This window comes from Carassius carassius, chromosome 34, assembly GCF_963082965.1.
Source record: "Carassius carassius chromosome 34, fCarCar2.1, whole genome shotgun sequence".
NCBI lineage: Eukaryota > Metazoa > Chordata > Actinopteri > Cypriniformes > Cyprinidae > Carassius > Carassius carassius.
This window is the reverse complement of record NC_081788.1, coordinates 6,288,722-6,309,974: the sequence shown is the minus strand read 5'-3', so window position 1 is coordinate 6,309,974 and position 21,253 is coordinate 6,288,722. Positions and strand designations below refer to the sequence as shown.

Below are 21,253 nucleotides of genomic sequence, written 5' to 3'. Positions count from 1 at the left end.
TCACATTATTTTCTTTTTTCCCCTTTGTTTCTGTGCCAAGACACATCAGAATGCAGGGCCAAACTGCAGCAGTAAAAATAGCGAAGCAGTTCTCACAGATCAGATACGATACCCGGCGGAATTGTGTGCGTTTCTTCAGTTCGAAGAGCACATTCTAAGTTCTAAGCTGCGTTATGGAATGCAAAGGAAATTCATCTGACGATTAGAATGTGCCGAAGTCATTCTAATGTAAAACACAATATCCGTCATAACTCCGATTTTGTTAGCTACAGCAAGTAAAAGTCTTCCTCATAAAGTTCTGTGAAGCAACAAGCAATCGTGACCTCTAGAAAAACTTGTGCGTATGTGCGTGTGTTTGTGTTTGAGCATGCTTGCATGCACCTGCATATCTGTGCTGAGTGCTTCCATGTCCATATTTGCCATTTTTATACGTAAGAGTCAGAGTCAATTTCACTAGAATAGCCAAAAATGAATTGCTGTGACCATCTGATTACAGTATCAGCGAAACTAGCTCAATATTAGCCCTCCCCACCTGTTATGATCAAGAACTTTGCGAGCCTTTTCACTTCAGAATAATATGAAGCAGCCTGTTTTGCGGGCAAATAGATATCGTGACGAGTCTCACAACTCAGCATGGTCTCAGCATGACTGTTCACTGTCCGGCTTTGGATCAGAGCCAGGATGAACAGCCTTGTTTGTGCCAAACCGGGTTGCAGGCTTGGCTGCCCTGGAACAATATGCACAGAGGACAGCACAGAAATGTAAATGTGGCCCTAGTCAGCTCTGAAGCAGGCCCTGTTTCACAACACTGATTCACTGTTGTTTACCTGATTATTTTGCTCCCTGTCACCCTCTCATTATGGGCGGTCATTAAAGACTGAGAGTAAACATTCAGCAGTGGCCCATGATGCTGTCCACTGCGCTGTACATGATCGGTGATTCATCTCCTCTACAAAAAACACAACAGGAAGAAGAAAGTCATCTTTACTGATGCTCTCACCCATTCTCATAACGTTTCTGGTTTATAGTGTGCAAGTAAATGCTTTGTTGTGTGGCCGATATTTTGGTATCCATATGCTTTTTCTACAGAACTGTATCTCTTACTGCATGTCTTGCATGTCTCTTATCAGATGGAGGCACTTAGAGTTGTTCGTGGTCACTTTTATGGATCTGAGGGACACAAGCGTGGGATTCAGCTCACTAGAAGAAAGGATGTTTTGATACGTTTTTACCTCCTGTTACTTCCATTGCCTTATAGTAAGGCCCCGTGGTAAAATATCTTAATTGTTCACAAAATTAATTGATGTTATCCTTTTGTGTAGAAGAAATGTTCACTTGGCTTTTCATTTTGTTGTAAATTAAATGTTTACCAGTTGATGCGTACTTTAACACACCTGAATAAAATACAAAAGAAACCATTGGATCTTGTGTGTGTGTGTTGCTCATGTGTAAAACAAATAAATATGTCAACCTACCTAAATATTAAGGTGTGGGTGGTATATATATATATATATATATATATATATATATATATATATATATACATACATATATACACATATATATATATATATATATATATATATATATAATTTTTTTTTTTTTGGAACAAAAAAATCATGTAAAAATTCTCATTTGAAGTTTGGCGTGAAAGGGATTCGATGAAAGTGATTCCAATGATATCATTCCCATGTTTCGTTACCGTTATAGTTGTGGTGAGCACATACCTATTCTCAAAAGAACTAGACCTTATTTATGTATTTATTTATTTAAGGCTCACTCACACCAAAAACAGAAATCATAATGATATCTAGAATAACTATATAAGTGGTCACAACAATGGAAGATTTTTGCTGCTTTAAATACTCAAGCATTTTTAAAGCAGGGTTGATTCTGATTGGCCTTCAATATGTTTACTGTCCTTGATGTCAATGTGCCTTAAAACATTGACATATTCCAATTAACAGACCCTATAGAAAAGAACAAAAATAAATTCGATTTATTTTATATCTTTTTTTTTTAGTAGCAATGATTTTAACAAATATCAGATATGTCTTATTACTTATGATTATAGGTACTCACGTTACCCGGGTTATATATTCACATTGTCTCATTTGTGTTTATTCCTACTTCCTCTAAATATTTCAGGAGAAATATCGAACACAAAGTTCAAATTAAAATCAAATTAGGCCTACCTGAGAACTCAATTAACTTCCCAGAGCGTTAAAAGAGCAACTTTTAACTAACTGTTAATAAAAGGATTTTTTGAGAAAGTAAAAATGCACAAAGAATATACCGTTTGTACAGTTTAAAAACCATTACTCCTATGGGATGTCCCCACTTTTCACAAAAACAAACGCGCGCGTGTGTGTGTGTGAGAGAACGTCTGGTACCTGTTGAGCGGCTGTAGTTTGACCTCTCCGGTTGCCGTAGTTTAAATCCTCTCGACCTCTGACTCGCAGTAAACTTCTTTACTTCCTGCTCGCCGTCCCGCTCTTATAGACTGGAAAAGGCGATGTGTTTGAAGGAAAGGGATTATATTTCGACTTATTTGGACTGAATTTGAGCACAAGATGAGCTGGTATGTATCACAACACTTATGTAGTTTAATAACTCGTTTGTTTTCAAACGGCGTGAAGTGTCGCGGACTGCGTTTCAAAACACAGTGAGCAGCGCGCCCTGACTGCATTTAGAGCATTCGAGTGCGGCTGAAGTGCTGTCTAGTTAGTCAGCGAGCGAGCTTTCGACACACCGCCGGCGACTGGCTACTGAGCTCGCGAGGGACTCATGTAACCGTGTTTGAGGTTAACAAATGAGTTTAAACCTTACATAAACACTTACAAACGATGTGCAGAATTCCGCATGTTTTGTACATTCTGTATTCTCTCGCTATAATGTTATTTCGCTTGTTAGCTCATAGCTGTTTCCCTTACAGTACAGTTACAGTAGCTAAGTTAGCTCACGAGCCCTCGGAGGCACGATGTTTACACTCCGATTTATCAGTGTATCTATTTTTGTAATACGTTTATAGCTTATATCTACGAATATATGTTGTTTAATTCTTAAACCACTTAATTTCTATTAGAGTAGAATATTTATTAAATGTAGGCACCCTGTGATGTGTGTGTGTCTTAATGTATGAATCATTTATAACGCATTTGGCAGAGATTATGAGTTTCAGTCGATTTACATTTGCATAAAGAACTTTTATTATTATTATTATGCGTTCTTGTCTGATAAATTATTAGTCTGCATTGATCTGAAGAAGTTATAATGTAACGTTGTACAGTAGCAGCTCAAGAAGCCCTATGACTCTATATATGAGGGGTTTTCATCTAGAGAAGCATCTAGAACCTGTTTTTAAGTGTAGTTCCCTTCATCAGTCTGCCTTTCATTGGATTCCAGGAAACTAGAGACCTGTGAGCATTTGTTTTAGGCTGAACACAATGGACCACTGTCGACTTGTGTAGTTTTGCCCTGTCAGTTTGTTATGCTTTCATCAAGATGTAAGAGAACTTGGTAAAGACATTGCCATCAAACTACAAAGGTTTGGCTGATTTGTTTGTAGATAACGTAATAATTTGCTGTGCTGCTCCAACAAGTGCGAAAGTGATTTACAGTTTTTAGATTTGGTGGTTCTTATATCCTGCGGTGATTTATGATGCTGTATTGTAGTCTTCGTGGCCTCTACAGTAACAGCTGAAAGCTAGCGTTCAGATAGCATGGATGTTACACAGTTCAAATCACTCATGGGTGGATACCTTCCATGTTAATCTTGAGTTTTCTGACCAGCCACTACAGTGATGCGCACACACTTTTTTCTCTTTGCCAGGCTGGGAAATCCCACCCACAGTGAAAACTCAATGGTCCATAATTCTGCTCTACATAGTATATTAGGCATCTGATATGTTCTGTTGGTTTGACATTTCTTTCACCTCATAGCTGTATTTCAGTGTTAGTAGGGCAGTGTAAGAGAGTATTTTTTTTTTACTTCATAAACTTGCATGGAGTTGCACAGTTTTAATTACATTTTCTAAATTCTCAAAACTAAAACAAAACATTACTAAAAATACTCTGACAGTGGGCATCATGTGACAGTTATCTCTTCAGACAGCAGCTGATGTGCATGGTTTCTACACTGAGTTTGGATGGTCTACACTGTAATTAACAGAGTAAAATGGAAGGTTAATTACCGCTCATTATGTCTTGTTTTGATGTCCAAAAGGCGCCATTGGTTGACATAATAAACTCGGTATTTAGCAGCAGAAGCAGCGTCCCTGTAATATCATGCACAAATTTGCAAACCAAGTTCCTGCAATAAACCCTTGGTATTTTTCCATATTCTTTAAATGTCTCTGATGTTAGACTACTCAACAATTTAATGATAAAAGGATATATAGAAAGACTTTTTTATGTATTAAATTATTATTATTATCATTTTGTTAACACTTAATTCTCAGTATTAATTCCTTATTACATGACTGTTATTAATATATTGGCTGTTTATTAGCACTTATAAAGCAAATGTTTTGCATGACCATATTCTACATCCCTAATCCTACCCAATACCTAAATGTATCAACTATCTTACTATGAATAAGCAGCAAATTAGGATCTTATTGAGGCAAAAGTCATGGTTAATGGCTTGTTAATAGCGAGAAATGGACCTTGAAATAAAGTGTGACCAAATATTTTGAAATATATGAATAAATGAATGAATGAATAAATAAGTTTAATAATTTGTTTAATTGTATTTATTTATTTGGGGAAAAGATTGACAAGTGCCCATAGCTTTTACAGAACCGAGCAGTTTATGATCCAGGAATGCACCTAAAGCCATGAAATCCTTATCTCTGCATAGACACTAATAAGTCTGTTAATATTAAAAAGACATTATTCCAGCTTTTTCCTTCTTTCTTTTTATATGACCTCTTCAAGAGCATGGGATCGGATCGTAAGGCCTGACCGCTTACTTAAATAAGAGTGTATGGTAAAAATGGCCTTGTATGCGAAGAAAGTTCACTGCAGATTCCCACAGTACGAAATCATCCCACTGAATCTCTTCCTTCCTGTCAGAACCTTGACATCCTGACTTCTAGCAGTCTGCTTCAACTACCTCACAGCTCTGGTGGAAATCTGATCATCTTGATTAGTAGATCATGAAAGAATGGTTCATCAACAAATGAAAATTATTATATATTCCCCCGTTTTTTCTGACTCATGTAACTGACTTTAATGGAACACCAAATAAGTTTATCAGCACATTCGCACTTCTCTTTTTCCATATGATGAAAGTAAAGGATGACAGATGCTGTCAAACGCCAAAAAATACACCATAAAATCATATGACTCAAGTGCTATATTCTCAATCTTCTAAAGTCAAATAATAACTTTCTGTTAAATGATCTCGCGAGTTGTTTTAAATAAAATGTTGTCCTTTGCATGATTTCTGATGTTCTGATGAAGTCTGTTGTAATGTTAATGAAAGAATTTGACAGTCATTTTAATTGTCCATGCTACATTTTTATGGCACTAAATATGAATGAGTTTGCCTTTATTCATGGAAAATAAATATTATTTTTAAGGCATAAATAAGTGATAGGAATGAAGGGTTTTCATAGTTTTTATTTCAAAAACTCATCCTATTCACTAATAATTGTGTGGATTATTTCTATTTATTGTGCAGAAGAATTCATACGGAAATGTTTTTCCTAATTTGTTTTTAGCATTGTTTTTAATTTTAATGCTAATGAGTATTTTTTTGGAAGCACTCTAAACAAGCTAGTACCCAATGTGGGGAATTTGCATAAACCATATCCATAAATGAGGCTTCTGCATGATGAAATGTATTTAAGATTAAATCTCTTTGAATGAAATTGCACATTTGTAAGGCCATTTTTCACATTTGTACCTACATTAGTGCATGTACAGTTCTCTCTCCACCTTCAATACCACGACTTAGGTGCCCTTGAGCAAGGCATCGAACCCCCAACTGCTCCCCGGGCGCCGCAGCATAAATGGCTGCCCACTGCTCTGGGTGTGTGCTCACAGTGTGTGTGTGTGTGTTCACTGCTCTGTGTGTGTGCATTTCGGATGGGTTAAATGCAGAGCACAAATTCTGAGTATGGGTCACCATACTTGGCTGAATGTCACTTCACTTCACTTCACATTTTTCAATTAGGAATACATTTTCATTATTAGTATAAACTACAAAACATATACATTTGTTTGTATAAAAACAATTATACTGATTCTTTTTATTAATATGCATTTTTTCATATTTATAATTAGATTTTATTTTTATATTTTCTGTACTCCCTTTAATTTTAGTTGTAGTAATTATGTTGTGCGCTTTTTTTTTATTCAATTTTGTTTTAATATATGTAGTATTTATTGTTTTTATTTATTTATTTATTAGTTATTTAGAATCCCCCCCCCCCCCATATAATTTAACTTTTATTTATAGTAATTAAAATGTTTTGATCAATTTAGTGTTACCTAATGAAATGTTTGTGTGCAGATTTGTGTGTATGCATGGTTATTAAATGAGACCCAATGAGCCGCAGTCATAGTGAACGAAAATCCATCTTCTTAGAGTGTCAAATGGATTTGCTCTGTCCAATCATATAGATGATCTCGTTGAGCAATCCTTACTGACGTGTGACCTGCTTACAAAGATAAACTCACCTTTCTGACGACATGAAAGGAGAATCAAGAGATCAACTGATTAACTGTTGCAACTCACTACGTCATCACACACATGAAGCAATTGCCGAGCTGAGAGCGATGGCTGTTTATGTAATTTTGGCAGTAGTGAACTGTTTTTGGGGTGAGTCAGCGGTAGGACTTCAGGAAGTTATGTGGGTGATGACTTGTAGTTTTCCATGATGATTTAGGCATAACAGCAGCATGACGAAAGGTGAACTTTGTGTTCTTTGCAGGGCTGAGATATATCATTAAAATAAGATTAATATATGCGTGTGTGTGTGTGTATATATGTGTATGTATATATATATTATATACTTACATACATACATATATATATATATATATATATATATATGTACACACACACATCCAACTGTGCCAATATAATTTCTGTCCTCCTTACCAAATTCTCACACACACACACACTCCCTCACACCCTCATTAGCTCACACACCTTTGCTTTGACGCAGCTGGCATCGCCGCGTTCCTGTCATCCCCAGCTGTCCATCAATCTTCTGGAGCCATACTTCTGTCACATCAATAATAGTGTGTGTAGAAGAGTATGTGTGTGAGAGAGAGCTGCCTGCAATGGCAGCGGTGGAAACGTGTGTTTTTTCTCTCTCTCTCCGGGTCTACCTCAGCCTGTCTCAGGTGTAATTAATAAATATAACGCATGCTTGACAGAGAACAAGGGGGACGAACGGTTAATTGCTGCTTTTCACTTAAGGGAAGTTGTGAGATCAGGAGATAGGAATGTGATGCCATTGTGCCACGTTTTTAGTACATTAACAAGTTTGAAAGGAAAGCCTGCCATTCCCTAAGGAATGGGTTCAATAGGGTGTCAATCCTTTCTTCTTCTTCTTCTTTTTTAAACACACCATTAGGAATGCACGGTTTACGAGAGAACTGAACATACAGCATACCAAGCATGAGATGTTCGTCATGATAGAAGCCGAAGCTTTTCAATGTTGTCATTTGTTTGCTCCATTAATCCTGGTCTGAGGTGATTCTCATTTCAACAGAAACCTCATCCTCATGTCCTTGTGAAGTAGCGTCCATGCTGCAAGCTAAAGAGATTCTTGCTCTGCCCACATTACTCAGTTTTATGGGCATCAAATGAGCTTTTACCTACAGAACAAAGAGGGCAGGTTTTGTAGTCTCATTGATTGTAAAGCCCTAAATGTCATGTTGCAGGCTGGACTCAAACCTTGACTGTCCATGTGAACACCATGGCATGTCTCATTAGTTGAAGCACTGCTTGAGGCCTTTGGTGTGCTTTGAAATAATACCATTTTGTCAGAACTTTTGAAGTGAACCAGATTTTGAGAGATTTAACTTCAGAAATCCATTCACCAGAAGTTCTTCAATTCCAAACAGCATTACTTTGACACCTTCCACTCTTTAAACTTGAGTTAACAACACAGCTAGGTTAGAAAAGAGAATGACAAAAAGCATCAAATTAAACAAGTTGATCCTTTCACAGTTCTATGAGTGAGATTTTATCAGGAGACAAAACCAACCGTTGTGATTCAACCGAAGGACGACCTGTAGGCGTATCAGTCTCTCTCTCTCTCTCTCTCTCTCTCTCTCTCTCTCTCTCTCTCTCTCTCTTCTTTTTTTTTTTTTGTAGTTGTTGAATTGAAAGAAAACAAGACCAAAGATAACATACCTTCACATCCAGAGGGCTTGGGTGTCGGGGCTAAGATCTATTGAGGTCTTTGAAAGAGTCAAAATTGATTGCCATACTTGGTGTAAAGGCTGATTTATTAGATTAGAATTTTTATAGGCTTATATGACACTGTATGAATTAATTCTGGAAACCCAAAAACTTACGAAAATTTTGCGAGGAAAAATTGTCCATTGTCTTTTGTCAATAGCATATCGATGAAGCACGACTCACATTCAAACCAAGCTGCTAGACAACATGGAGATTTTGCGTGACCAATGTGAACTCCTTGCAAAATCTGCGTGGTTAAATCTTTCAACTGCATGCGAAATTCTTGATTGTGTGGATTCCTGAAATGACTCGCCCACCGAAATTTACTAAACTATGGTACATGCGATTGCAACTTTATTCTATGAAAATCCTTACAGTTATAGCCAAAATAAAAATTCTTATGAGCTGAATCATTTAAATGAATCAAGTCTTGAACTCGTACGTTTTTAGTTCGAATCATTCTAATGACTGACTGACTTGGTTGTGGTTCTTGACTTATTCATTAACCTACAAGTAATATTCTTTAATAAACCCAAAATATAACTTTAAAGAAATTCAGAAGAGTTTGGTGGTGATATTTAGTGGAATCACTGCCGAACTGGAGCCATTCCAGAGTATAAACTCTCTCTCAGGATTCCTGGAGGACATATGAACTCATTATTTGGGTTCATCTTGAAGGTGACCTGTGGCTGGTCTTCATTTGCTGCTGTATGGGTTGCACACAGGGCTCTGAGCGAGTGCCCGCTTGCCGTAGCAGACCACAGGGAAGTGCATGTGTGTAAGATGTGCACATGTAGCGTTCTCCCCCCAGCAGACCACAAGAAGACTTGTGGCAGCGGCGACAGCCACTTCTAATTGAGCTCATCCGCCTTTGATGGCTTCTGAGATGGATTCATGTGGTCCATTTGAGATGGTTTGATTAGCTGCTGGGGTTTTCATAGTGAACCTCAAAACTGTCTATAAAATACCAGAACCTGGAAATAAAACATTGAGCCGCCTTCTGAAAAAAAAATAGACTCAGGAGAATTAAATATTATAACTGTATTTAATGTTATAAAATTAATGTAATGGAATGTGTTATATTGTTCTGAATGTAATCCACCTTATAATTATGCATGTCTTTCTTTTTTTTTTCTTTTTTTTTCTAGGATTCCTTTCAAAATCGGACAACCAAGGAAACAGATTGTTTCGAAGACTGTAAGAAATCCACAGGATTTTTCTGTTACTTTTTTTACTTACCTTTACTTGTGATTTTTTTGCCACAAAATGCATTTGCAGAAATAATAATGACTGTTTTCATACAAGACTCTTGAACACTCCTCCTTTCTTCCACCAATGCTTGTGATAAGTGCTTGACTGATGTTTTTTTTTGATGCCAAAATCTTGAAGAGATTGTATAAAGCCAAAATGTATATATAACGGTTTATTTTATAAAAATACACAGCTATGCTAAAATAATATGAATATATAATTAACAGTATTTACCAATATAGTTTTAGATTTATTTGAAAAATAATTAAAAAAAACAATTTGAAAACAAAATGGAATCATCTGTTCTAAAGACAAAGAATAAAGTAATATCAGATAAAACATTTTTTAACAAATTTGACAAAAAATGTGAACAAAAAGGCAAATTGCTCATTTCTCAACCAACTAAAACAAATGACAAAAAGGAAAAAGTAGGCACACCAAAACTTTTAAAATATAATTATTTATTGCAAGTTTTCACAGAAAGTGCTCTATTAAAAAAAAAAAAAAAAATAATAATAATTCCTTCATGAAGCAAATCAGCCAGCTATGAGGTGAATACAAACATATTTGCAGAGCAAAATCAAATTTGACAAAAAGACAAAGGTACTGAATGGCTTTAATGAGAGAAAGAACTACAATCCCAAGAAGCATTGTGTATGGCATTAATCAAATTAAACATGATTCATTTGAAGATGCTGATTATATTGGGTAATCTAGTTTTTCCACCTGGAAATCTGCTGTTAAACACAATTATTTAAAGTTAAAATATGATATGGCCGATGGCTTCAATAAAAGCATATACCATTGATTAACAACCCCGAAGCTCACAGAAGTTCTGTCTTTAAAGGTTTTAAATTTATCGTTAGAAATCAAGTCAGCTATGGAGAAAATGAATGGTACTTTTATAGTTAAACTCTATAGAGTTTATGTTTCTGCGAGAGCAGAATTTCAAAGAGACTCGAGTGACGTGATCTTTTGAATTGGTTTTAAATGCAAATATCTCCATTAGCTACATCTCAGCACTAGCAACAGATCACTCTAGCATCGCCTCGACGAGTTTTCTCAGGCACACGCCACTCACATTCTCTCCAGCAAATGTAAAGGTTTAGTTTTCTGGTCCGGTTGACTCCAGTGCTGTGGTCTGTGATTTGAGTCATTGTTTGAATAGATGGACTGTGAGTTCATAAGCGCCTCTCTGTTGTGGGCGTCCTGATCTCTTCCTGGTTTTAGGGACGTCAATCAACATCTTTTTTTTCTTATTTTCCCCTCATCACCTCGTTCCCTAACTCGCCTCCTTTCCTGTTACACCACACTTCCATGAGTGGGCAGGCCACAGGCCGGACACACGGCTCTAAACGGGCAACCGACTGCCTGCCTTCCCAAATATTGTTTATTTACAGACTTTGCCCACCGAACCACAGGACAGGAACCCCTACTGCTGCAATTATGGCATCATTAACCCCCTACACACAGCGGTAGGGTGGCATGGACGCAAGCTAATGTGGCAACAGAAGGCCACTGCAATAATTACAGGACCTCCTGCAACTGCTGATTTCCAAATGAAAGATTCAGCTTGTTCTGTTTTCTTAATCTTTTTTTTCTTTTCGTTTGATCTCGTTGGCGTTCTTCAGAGATCTCGCCTAATAGCTAAAACGTCCCAAATTGATATCCAGCAAAAAAAATGTTTTTGACTTGTCCTGTATATTCTGTTTTCATGATTACACACCCAAGAATGCTTGTAGAAAACTAGAGCAGTTTGCCCACACACTTCTTTAAAGAGATCTTTCTATCCATTCTTCTTATATCTCTCCACATGTCTCCTCCACAGGTTGAAAGGGACTTTGAGCGGGAATATGAGAAGCTCCAAAAGTAAGTTGACATGTCCGATGTGGTTGGTTTTATTTTTATTCGATGTGTTCTGGTACCCGCAGAGCTTTGAATGTTTCTGTGAATCATTAGCTAGCCTGAAATTGCCCAGCAGAAGACTGCACTTAAAAGACGACAGCGAAACAAATATTTGTTTTCCCAACAAGAGCAAACCCAAGTAGTACATCGATTTTAAAAATAGATCGGCATCGGATTTGAAACCTTTTGTTTTGATCAAAACCGTGGCACCAGTCGAGGTGTTACAAAGGATTGCTTACGTTGTCGACGAGACCCTGATGCATCAATTGTTTCTCCTCAATCATGAAAAAAAGCGAAGTGATTCTTGTGTGTGACACAATGCAAGCGTGGTTACTGGGTTTTCAGCACTCTTAATTTGAGGATGACTGAAATGTCTCCAGCCTTAATCCATAAGTATTTTCATGCAGAGACCTGTACCTAGCCAGTACACTTCAGGACTTTATAGACTATGTAAACCATGGGTTATGATTAATGTGAATGGATAAATCTCACAATCACATCTGTCAAGAACATATCTAGGTCATATTTCACCCCAAAATGAAAAAGAAATGCATATATTTACAATACAATATTCTCCCCCTCGCTATATCTATCTATCTAACTATAATATGTATGTGTATATATTTATGTATGTGTATATACGTGTGTGTTTGTGTACAAAATTTAAGCTGTTATACAGTTTTCATGACTTTTATAATATGACCTTGCTAAAGATGATATACTTTCCCTCTCTTTTTTTCCACCCTTGCTTTCTTTTAATCTTACATATACATGTTTTGTTTTATTATTATTTTTTTTTAACCTGTGAGATGTTATTTTGTCATATTTAGCCCAGCATGGAGTCATTTAGTAGTTTTAATTACCAAACCATTTCGTTTTGCCTGCTTATCATATTCCTTGTCTTGTTGTATCAGGTCGGAGGTCGTCTGTAGAGATGTATGTGCTTTCTAGCGCCTCACCTTACTCTGTCGCCTTAGTTTCGCTTGTGTAGGTGGAGTCCCGGTACAAAGTGTTGAAAGGCATATATCACACACGCAAACGCTTGCGGTGTGGGCACGGACATGTAGGGGCCTGAACTCTTGTCTGCGAGGGCCGCTCCTTTGGTTTGATTGCTATCAGAATACCAAAGATTATGCAATAACACACACACACCCCGAGTATGTGATGCCCGTTGTCTTCCTGAAACTCTTTTGTGGTTGTGGTACTGGAGGGGGTGCACTACATTGATCCATATTCAGTCATTCATTTAGTTTTAAAAATGAAAATGTTTTTCCAAATCTGTCTCACTTTTCTTTCTTCTGAGCTATTAAATTGAGCTAGTTGCTGTTTTCCATGCAGTTGCAGTGAATGAAGACTAAAGGCCCATTCAGACCAAAGATGATAAACTATAAGAATATAGTTTTAAAAATCATTCTGGATGTAAAAGAATAGCAGAGTCTACACCACAACTATTATGATAATGGCACAGAGGAACGATATCATTGCTTGGAATCCCTTTTACAGCACTTTTTTTCCCGAAATGATGAACCAAAAAAACATTGAAAGCCAATCCGAATCAGTCCTGCTTTAAAGAGCTGAAGCGTTTAAAGTGGGAGATGACAAAACTGCAGTGCACTCAACAAAAACAGAACTTTGCTTTGGTGTGGACACTGATATAGTTACCATTTTAGTTATCTTTATATTTATAGTTATTGGTGTGAACAGGCCTAAAAGCCTTCCAGCTTCAAAAATGTGTCATAATAACGCCATAAAATAGTCCATAATTCTATTTTCTACCATGTACAGTGTTTTCTAAGTTTTCCAAAGCCATACATTTGTAAAAAAAAAAATTGTTTTCTAATGCAATTTCATGTTTAATTCAATTAGTTATTTGCTGTCTCTTTGCAACTGTTAGTGAAAATAGTTTCTACCCCAGTTTTTCCCCCCAGTGTATTGTGGCATAATGTGTTCTTAACCACTGCAATTACATAAACGAGTTCAGATAAAGAACTAGAACTAGATCACAGACACATCATTCAGACCATTTTTCTAAACCAAACTACTCCTTTTATGATGTCTTCATAAGCTGTTTGAGGCATCAATGTTTCAAGTTTTTCTCAGGTTTCATAAAAAAAAAACTTCCTTAAATTGATACTTGATAAGAACATTTTGTCATGAATCACTAACCTCCATGTCGTTCCAAACCCGTAAAAGCTTCGTTCATCTTTAGAACAAAATGTAAGATATTTTGGATGAAAACCGGTAGGCTTGCTATTGCCCCATTAGACTGCCAAGTAAATAACACTGTCAAGGTCCAGAAAAGTATGAAAGACATCGTCAGAATAGTCCATCTGCCATCGGTTGTTCATCTGTAATGTTATGAAGCGACCAGAATACTTTTTATACGCAAATAAAACAAAAATAACGACTATTCAACAATTTGTCTCCTCTGTGTCTCTCTGCATCAGTGGAGACAAATTGTTGAATAAAATCTTTTTTTTTTTTTTTTTTTTTTTTTGCTTACAAACAATATTCTCGTCACTTCATAAGGTTACGGTTGAAACCCTGATGGCAAATGGACTATTCTGATGATGTTTTTCATATTTTTCTGGACCTTGAAAGTGTAATTTACTTGGCGGTCTATGGGACAGTCACAAGCCTCCTGGTTTTCATCCAAAACATCTTCAATTCTGTTGCGAAGATGAACAAAGTTTTTATGGGTTTAGAACAACATGGGGGTATGAGATTAATTACAAAATTGTCATTTTGGGGCGGAGTATCCTTTGTGTTTTAAAGATGAACATGAAGGGGAGGAAATTACAGAATGAAAATTTTTAGGTGAACCATCCCATTAATGGCAAAAAATCTCCTGGTTCATGTCCAAGAATATTCTTTACTAGTAAAATCACTATGTCTCGAGCGATTTGTTAACATTGTTGTCATGCATTTTTGCGTGGAAATTCACACTTTCTGCCAGTAAGACTTACATGTAGTCATAGCACCATAATGCATTGTCTGTTCTCCTTCTTCTGCCCCCCGTATTCCTCCGTCAGAATTTGGGGGTTTGGTGCTAATGTGTTGCTTTGTAACCTGCGCTAGCTCTAAATGCCATTCACATGTTCGGAGGAGGCGTGCTGCTAGCGTGTTCACATGACAGCCGTCTGGAGCAGCTGGGCCAATGCTACTCTATTAGCACCTACCGTAATGGAGCCTCTCTTTCCTTTTCTTGCCAGTTAACCATGATTCCCCACCTCCTCCTCATTCTTTTCATCAATTGTTTATTTTTTTCTTCATTTTAGTCCTGATATAAAGGTGGTATACATTTCCACAATCTTTTCTTCCCACCTTTGCCGCCTTTAGTTCTTCTTGTATATCATACAGCCAGAAATAAAAATAAAATTACCAATTTCACAACTGTTTCCCCAATTCTCCATTTTCCTTAATTGCTGTAATAAGTGCAGTGTGAGGTGCCTCAAGGGAGTCCCTCAGTCCGTGTCTAATTTTCCATCTAATTGATTATAATGAACAGCTCCCCCATCAGCGCTCGTGTGAGCACGAAACGGACGCAATAGTGCGGTAATTGCAGTTGTTAACACCCCCAGCGGGTGTGAATGGATCAACCCTGTGAAAGACCCTGTGAATGATCTCTTCTGCATCTCAGGAACTGTTACTGTTTTACAGAAACAAATGAATACTCGCAGATAAGCATAATCAAATAGTTCAGGTTGTTTATCTCTGATTTAAATATGATATGAGCATCTTATGCATTAATATGAACAGATGAAACTGTCAAGAGTAAAAATGGTTCATATTCACTACGAAGCGTCACTGAATGGCTTACATTGAAGAAATTATGTTAACACGCAATATCATGGAGACGTGAAGATGGGCTTCTTTTACACTTTAGCAACCATATATAAAATATTTTTTACACTTTTAAATGGGATTTATATAATTCCAAAGGCTGAAGTATGTTTCTTATGCTCTTTTTTGGAATTTAATATGTTAAACTCTATAATTCTCACTTTTGAGAAACTGAATGCGTTGTTGAATTTCTGTAAAAATGGAAGGAAGATTGAGAGAGAAAAAAAAGACATTGTTAATGTAAAATATGGTAATATTGTACTGTTAATTACAATTTTTATTTGTTTTAGGTTGGAAGAACAGACAAAGAAGCTGCATAAAGACATGAAGAAAAGCACAGAGGCTGATTTAGGTTTGTGGTTGTGGTGATTCCTCTTCTCTCTGCTAATGTTGACTCTTATCTAAACATAACTGCTTTTACTGCTCATAGGAAAGGAAACCTTATACTGTTGTAAATCGGTTAAATCAAGCTATAAGCTTCCATCAACACTAAACCAGCACTGAACTGTCACATTTTTTCACCAATAGTAAAATAGTCTTCTCTGATATTAACAGAAATCTGAAGAAGTCAGTGAACATTAATTTAATTCTTTTTTTAAAAGTGTGTTACAGAGCTGAAACTATATACTATAGCATTAAAGCAATGCCCTGCATCCAGTAAATCAACTTTTTCCTGTACAATGCTGATTAACATGAAATCATTTAAACTGCGGTTACAGTAACATTTTTCTATGTGGATGACGCAATTTAAAATCTGAACAGATTTTAAAACACTAGTCGTTATACCCTTGTTGACTTTGTAAATAGTTCCAGAGAAAAAACTGTGCATCATACACTAAATGACTGAGGATCACAAACGTCCTGACTTTTCAAGTCAATCCAAACACAACAAACTCATGCAGAAACATGCACCTCTTATGAAAACACATGACGAATGAAAACAATAAAATCAGTTCATAGTGTCAAAGATGTTTAATATCCTCTGACTGGATAGAAGCTAAAAAAAACATTGATTCTGTTAGACTTGCCTAATGTTTTGAGGGGTCATGAAATGGAGAATCGAATTATTAATGTTTAATCATATGAAAGATTACTATGCAATTAAAAACATTCTAAGAGTAAGACTGTCAAACCCCGATGTTGTTTTGTCAGTGGATTTAAAGAATCTGCACCTCCAAAAACCTTCCCATAGCCTTCCGAAAGATCCAAGCATTGGAAATGCGTCACTGACGTTTATTTTTAATGATGCGCCTGAATGACTGAAAGATAAATATTTAATTTGTTCTCTTTACGTTTCTCAATGGTCTGTTTTGTGACGTATTTTAAACATGCTGTCGTTTATTTCTTTTTTTTTATTATTATATTTTATTGACTGTAACAAATAAAGATAGTACTTTATAAGATGATCATTTTCACGAGTATTGGAACTTTTTGATGCAAAACAATTTGAAAACTTTATAAACTAACCCTGAGAAACATATAAAAATATGAAACTGCATTTCATTTACCTCTTTAAGTCCTTTGGCTATACTTTGGAAACCGTTTTGATGTTTCCGAATTAGTCAGACATGAGTCAGAGTTATTTTCTGTGGTATTATGCCTCAAATGTCTGTACTGAGACTAGAACATTCCTTGGAATGTGCCAAAATATTTAATGTAAAGGTCAACCGGTGAATTCTGATTTCCACAGAATTCTAATGGATTTTAGTGTTTTTTGGTGAAATCGCCATGGCTTAGCTATGAAGAGGAAGTTAATTTTGCTGAGTTTCATCAGACTCACTGCACATGTAGCTGAGATTGTGCGCCACACAATTGCCAACAGACCTCCGCCACATGGAGGCACATCAGCAGTCAAACATACATCTTACATCTAGACATAAAACAGAAGTTAACAAAAGGTCAAAATGTTTAACCCTTTAGAATATCGAAATACTTTCTGTGCTGTCGGCAGGTCAGAAATCGCTCAAATCCATAAGATACCAGGCAAAACACCTGCGAAGGAACAAAGATTTGTAGAGCCTTCACAAGTTTGTTCTGTGCATGTTGGAAGGGGTCGTTAGAGAGTTGACGGAGATGATGAATATTCACTAAAGAGCTCTGATCGTGTGCTGCTGCCTCAATAGTGCCAACGCCAATTACAGTCCGTCGCCTTCCCTGCCAGAGCTGCTTAAAGTCAGAATGCTGATCAGATGAGCACGTCAGCGTCAATCCAGATCAGACGCGCACCAGGCAGGAAGCCAGATAAAACATCCACCCCTCTACACCCCACAGCCCAAACACAGGAAAGACTTGATTTACTTGAGCTAATTGGGGCAAAGTCAAGAAAGAAGGGCAAAGTTTCTTAATTTTGGTCCCTCTTTGATGAATGTGGATGTCTTCCATTTAAAATTTGAGAACTATAGTTGGTTTTGTTGCTGTTGACGTCATTATTGTTAGTATTATTACTTGTGTTATCCATGTCCTATGTACTGTACAGTCACATAAATTCTGGAGCCTGTATGAAGAAGATGATCCATATATTTTCCAAACCCCTTGTTAATGATGATGATTAATAAAAATAATAACAATTGTTATTTTTAGTATTATTTTTTTGTGCTATCTTCACAAATGAAAAGGCCCCTAACAACTGAAAGGACTTGATTTATAATATTTTAATTTATATTGATTATTTGAACAATTCCAGCATATGTTTCCAGTCTTAAATGTGTGGTTTAATGTAGAAATAAACAAGAGTCTTATTTTGCCATATGTTTGAAACCACTTAGCACTCTTAAGTACTTGCCACCTTTGCAGATGATGGCTGCTGATGGTTTAAAACCAATACACTTTCTGTTTGTCGGTGACATGAAGTCCCAGACCTGATAAAAAAAAAGGACTGTTCAGACAGTTTTCTGCAGTCCTTTGTTTGTTGGCTGTAATGATAACTGGTTTCGTTTGTTTTCCAGCAATGTCTAAAGCAGCAGTGAAGATCTCAGGGGACTTGTTGAGCAATCCGTTGTGTGAGCAAGATCAGGCTTTCCTTGAATCCATGAATGCTTTGGATACAGCCATGAAGAGAATGGATGCATTCAATCAGGAGAAGGTGAGATTCAGTTGTAAATGACAGTGTTTACCAATGCATAAAAACACAGCTTCCTCTTATGACTATTTGAAATCGTCTTATGTTGACGTAAAAATAATTGTCCTAAAGCAATCACCTTTTATCTCAATGGCAGTTGCTCGGCTGATACATGACCCCAGTGTAAACATGCAATTTGAAATCTGCCACTGAAATGTTGATGGCTCAATTCTGCTGCCAGGGCTGTTTGTGTTTTTTTTTTTTTTTTTCTTCCCCTGAGCCGGGAATGCCAGTTTTGGGTTTGGGTGTGATTCCAGACTGCTGAATTGGCCCCCAATCATCCAATAATAACAGCTGTAAAATATCCCCAAATACCATTCCAGCTTCATTCTACATCAAATCTATTGAACTCCGCTCCTGAAGGATCACTGTCCTGCAGAGTGTTGCACCCACCTTTACCAAAACACACCTACATATAATTTCAAGTAATACCGAAGACTATACCCTAATTCACTGTTCCCTACTCCAATACCACTCCAATAGTAACGATCTTTAACTGTCATAAACTGTTTAATAATCAGTTAAAAAGAAATGTATACCTGCATGACATCACACTCTGCAGCATTCAGCTGCAGGCACCATCTTCTGGCGAGATGGGGGAATTCAATCAGCACGACCCTAACATTGCATTATTGGTATTTGCTAGCCGTTGAGTGCACATCGGTTGTGTACTCGTTATTGCAGTGCATCATGGGATGGAATAAGTGCACTCTATAACGTCCATTATGGTTTCATACACCACTACAAATGGCTGTCCCCTCAAGTAGTCCACTAGGGGGTGATTTCGGACACTTGATTAGATGTTCAGGTGTGTTTGATTCAACAACCAAACTCTACAGAGTTCAGTCAGTCAAACCTTGACCGCTTGGATGTGCTTGTTTTTTCTTTTGATTATAATTTTTTTGGCCAATAGGTCGTCTTAGCCTTGCACAGACACCTAGTGCTGTGGATGCAGCATCACACAGACATTTTCAGTTATTTATATGCAGTAAATCAGGATTTGTGTTTATTTTTCTATGAGAGAAAGTATCAAATAGTGAGTAATATATTAAGCTGATTTCAAAATGCCTGTCTCCATGTGGGGACCCACTCCATGTAAAATCCCATTCAAGTGAACATATTCCTTAATTACGTTTTTTCTTTTTCGTTATGGCTAAAACTTTTAAATGAGGAAAACGTTACTTTCTTCCATCTTTAAATATCATAAGCTCCGCACCCACTTCGACCAGAAGTATTAGGGCTTTGTAAGCTGTCTCTTATTAGGCAGTGATACTCATTTGCATGAAAAGCAAGTGAATGTGAGACATAGTTATGTTTTGATTACATTGCCGCCACTAGATCTGGCTTATTCACCTTTAGGCCCACACAGAATTTGTATAAGTTTTTTATCTTCCATATTTTCTGTGCTAATTGTGAGCAGAAATTAGTGGAGTTCTGCAGAATGTATTTCAGTATGGTTCAGTGTGTGTGTTTGTTTGTGTACTACACTTCAGACAAACCAACATTATGCATCAAACATATCCATCCATTAAACCCTTCATTTATCCATCCACATCATAACAGACTGCTCCACACCCCCATCAGAGATCGTTTGAACCTTTATCCAGCATCTTATTGTGGTGCTCATGGTGTGATGAGTTTAAAAACAGCAATGTTTTTAGACACAATGAGTCTCAAGGTGTGTTCGCTGGAAATACAGTCATTTCAATTGGAATCTACACCGCTGGAAACTTCATGTAAGGAAGACAGAGTTTCACAGGCAGATTTTGCAACAAGTTGATCACTCAAATTGGCCACTTTGACCAACAGAAAGCTGCTTGGTTTGAAAGTGACTTTGGTGCGAATTGTACTTCATGCATCACTGCTGTGCTCACAATAATCAAAGAGCCATTTTTGCCAGTGTAATTCCATCAACCACAATTTATGTAAAAGTCCCGTGCATATCGGTCTTCCCAATAACCGTCCATATGACCATATGAACCTAGCTAATGTTTACATATAACTTGACTCTTTAGCACATCTCAAAAATAAACCATAGACCAACTTCAATTCTGCCTTGCAACACCTTCTAACCCATGTTTATTTTCTACTTTTGGCCGAGAAAAATAGTTGTATTTCTGACTTTGGCAGAAGTATGTTCTGTCTTCCCTCCAGCAGATTGGGTATGAGTAAGTTTTTCTCACAGCAGACCCCACGCCCTTCTACACTCAGCGTGCACAAGCATCTTCAAATGAGTTCCATCTCTGCGTTGCTATCTTCTGTTTCCTGCTGCCTCCGATTGTTGTGTTTTTCCTTTTTTCCCTCTTATTTCCCCACATTGGAGTCAGTCTTTCTTTTGAAAATGGTTAAGAGCCCTTAAGCAAGCACACAGCATTGACTTCATGTCAGAAAAGAAACACTCATCTTCTCCGGTCTATCGCCTACAACCTCTGCCCTGGAAACTGGGCCCTTCAACATTCCCAGTGTATTGAACTCTATGGGGCGAAGCATCAAGCCACAGCACTACTCCCATCGTCAGGCATTGTAACATGATGCTTCAAACAGTTTCGACTTTGAAATTTTCTGCTGACCATTCAAAACTTAGCTATTGTTTACCGGACAATTTGCTTAACATTTTATGTGAACAGAGCTGGAACAGACATTAAAAAATGAAGGAAGAGAGTCTGGTCCCCTACATGTTGCTACATTGAGTTTTTCGGTTGAGCACAGTT

The 21,253-nt window shown here is 37.1% G+C and overlaps 1 protein-coding gene across 3 annotated transcripts in view; it reads left to right on the top strand.

The window, feature by feature from the left end:
* Nucleotides 1-2,423: 2,423 nt before the first annotated feature.
* Nucleotides 2,424-21,253, top strand: part of LOC132115381 (bridging integrator 3) — a 51,796-nt gene continuing 32,966 nt past the window's right edge. The window contains exons 1-5 of one of the 3 annotated variants that reach the window (XM_059523830.1): nucleotides 2,424-2,581; nucleotides 9,574-9,622; nucleotides 11,505-11,545; nucleotides 15,715-15,776; nucleotides 18,370-18,506. In XM_059523830.1, coding sequence (XP_059379813.1) covers nucleotides 2,574-2,581; nucleotides 9,574-9,622; nucleotides 11,505-11,545; nucleotides 15,715-15,776; nucleotides 18,370-18,506 — 297 coding nt within the window. In that variant the 5' untranslated portion in view covers nucleotides 2,424-2,573. The remainder of the gene's footprint in view (nucleotides 2,582-9,573; nucleotides 9,623-11,504; nucleotides 11,546-15,714; nucleotides 15,777-18,369; nucleotides 18,507-21,253) is intronic. The other 2 variants (XM_059523832.1, XM_059523831.1) reach the window with 2 other exon arrangements.